Source organism: Cynoglossus semilaevis, chromosome W (genome assembly GCF_000523025.1).
Source record: "Cynoglossus semilaevis isolate Cse_v1.0 chromosome W, Cse_v1.0, whole genome shotgun sequence".
NCBI lineage: Eukaryota > Metazoa > Chordata > Actinopteri > Pleuronectiformes > Cynoglossidae > Cynoglossus > Cynoglossus semilaevis.
This window is the reverse complement of record NC_024327.1, coordinates 10738599-10739653: the sequence shown is the minus strand read 5'-3', so window position 1 is coordinate 10739653 and position 1055 is coordinate 10738599. Positions and strand designations below refer to the sequence as shown.

At 38.3% G+C, this 1055-nt stretch overlaps 2 protein-coding genes across 4 annotated transcripts in view; one reads left to right on the top strand and one right to left on the bottom strand.

Moving 5' to 3' along the window:
- LOC103397188 (glutamine--fructose-6-phosphate aminotransferase [isomerizing] 1-like) overlaps window positions 1-1055 on the top strand; it is a 561006-nt gene that overhangs the window by 435533 nt on the left and 124418 nt on the right. The gene's annotated exons all lie outside the window — the stretch shown is intronic.
- The window catches only part of LOC103397177 (proprotein convertase subtilisin/kexin type 5-like), a 63861-nt gene that overhangs the window by 9382 nt on the left and 53424 nt on the right, over window positions 1-1055 (bottom strand). The window contains exon 17 of the mRNA XM_025052705.1: window positions 717-801. Coding sequence (XP_024908473.1) covers window positions 717-801 — 85 coding nt within the window. The remainder of the gene's footprint in view (window positions 1-716; window positions 802-1055) is intronic.

Genomic DNA, 1055 nt, shown 5'->3' with positions numbered 1-1055 from the left:
AGTTTGACTGTTCTCACCATCCTTCGCCTCTGCTTATCTGAGATTTTTCTTGGCCTGCCACTACGGGCCTTAACTAGAACTGTGCCTGTGGTCTTCCATTTCCTCACTATGTTCCTCACAGTGGAATCTGACAGCTGAAATCTCTGAGCTAGCTTTTTGTATCCTTCCCCTAAACCATGTTGTTGAATAATCTTTGTTTTCATGTCATTTGACAGTTGTTTTGAGGCTCCCATGTTGCCAGTCTTCAGAGAAGATGCAAAGGGGAGAACAACTTGCAACTGGCCACCTTAAATACCCTTTCTCATGATTGGCTTCACCTGTGTATGTAGGTCAAGGGTCAATGAGCTTACCAAACACATGTTGTGTTCCAATAATTAGTGCTAAAGGTATTCCAATTCAAATAAAACAACAAGGGTGCCCAAAGTTATGCACCTGCCCACTTTTGTTTAAGTAATAATTGCACACTTTCTGTAAATCCTATAAACTTCATTTCACTTCTTAAATATCACTGTGTTTGTTTGCTATATGATATATTTAATTGAAATTGCTGTTCCGAACAACCAATGATACATAAAGGAAAATCTTGAAAATGATCAGGGGTGCCCAAACTTTTTCATACCACTGTATTTTTGTTTTTTTTGTTTTTTTTTTTAAATATATAAATCACCTAAATGTGATCATAACCATCAAATGTTACTGGTGTGAATTTACTTTACCTCATCCCAGGGTTACATTCTGTACAGACATTGGAGCTGTTGCACTTCTTACAGTTCTCTGGGCATTTCCTACAAATGCTGGAATCTGGAAGAGACAGAAGTAAGAAAATAATGATATAAAGCTGAACGGGTTAAGTGACTACAAGAAGAGAAGGGACAAAGACGGGAGAAGGATTGAGCAGGTAAAGAAGCCTGTGAACGAGGTGAGGAGACAGAAGTGAAGTGAGATTTGGAATAAATATTTAATTTGGAAGACTTTGAGGCGGTACACACCAACACAGCTGCCCTTGTGACAAGTAAGATTCACATGTTTTGTTTATGGGTAAATAAAAAGCCACT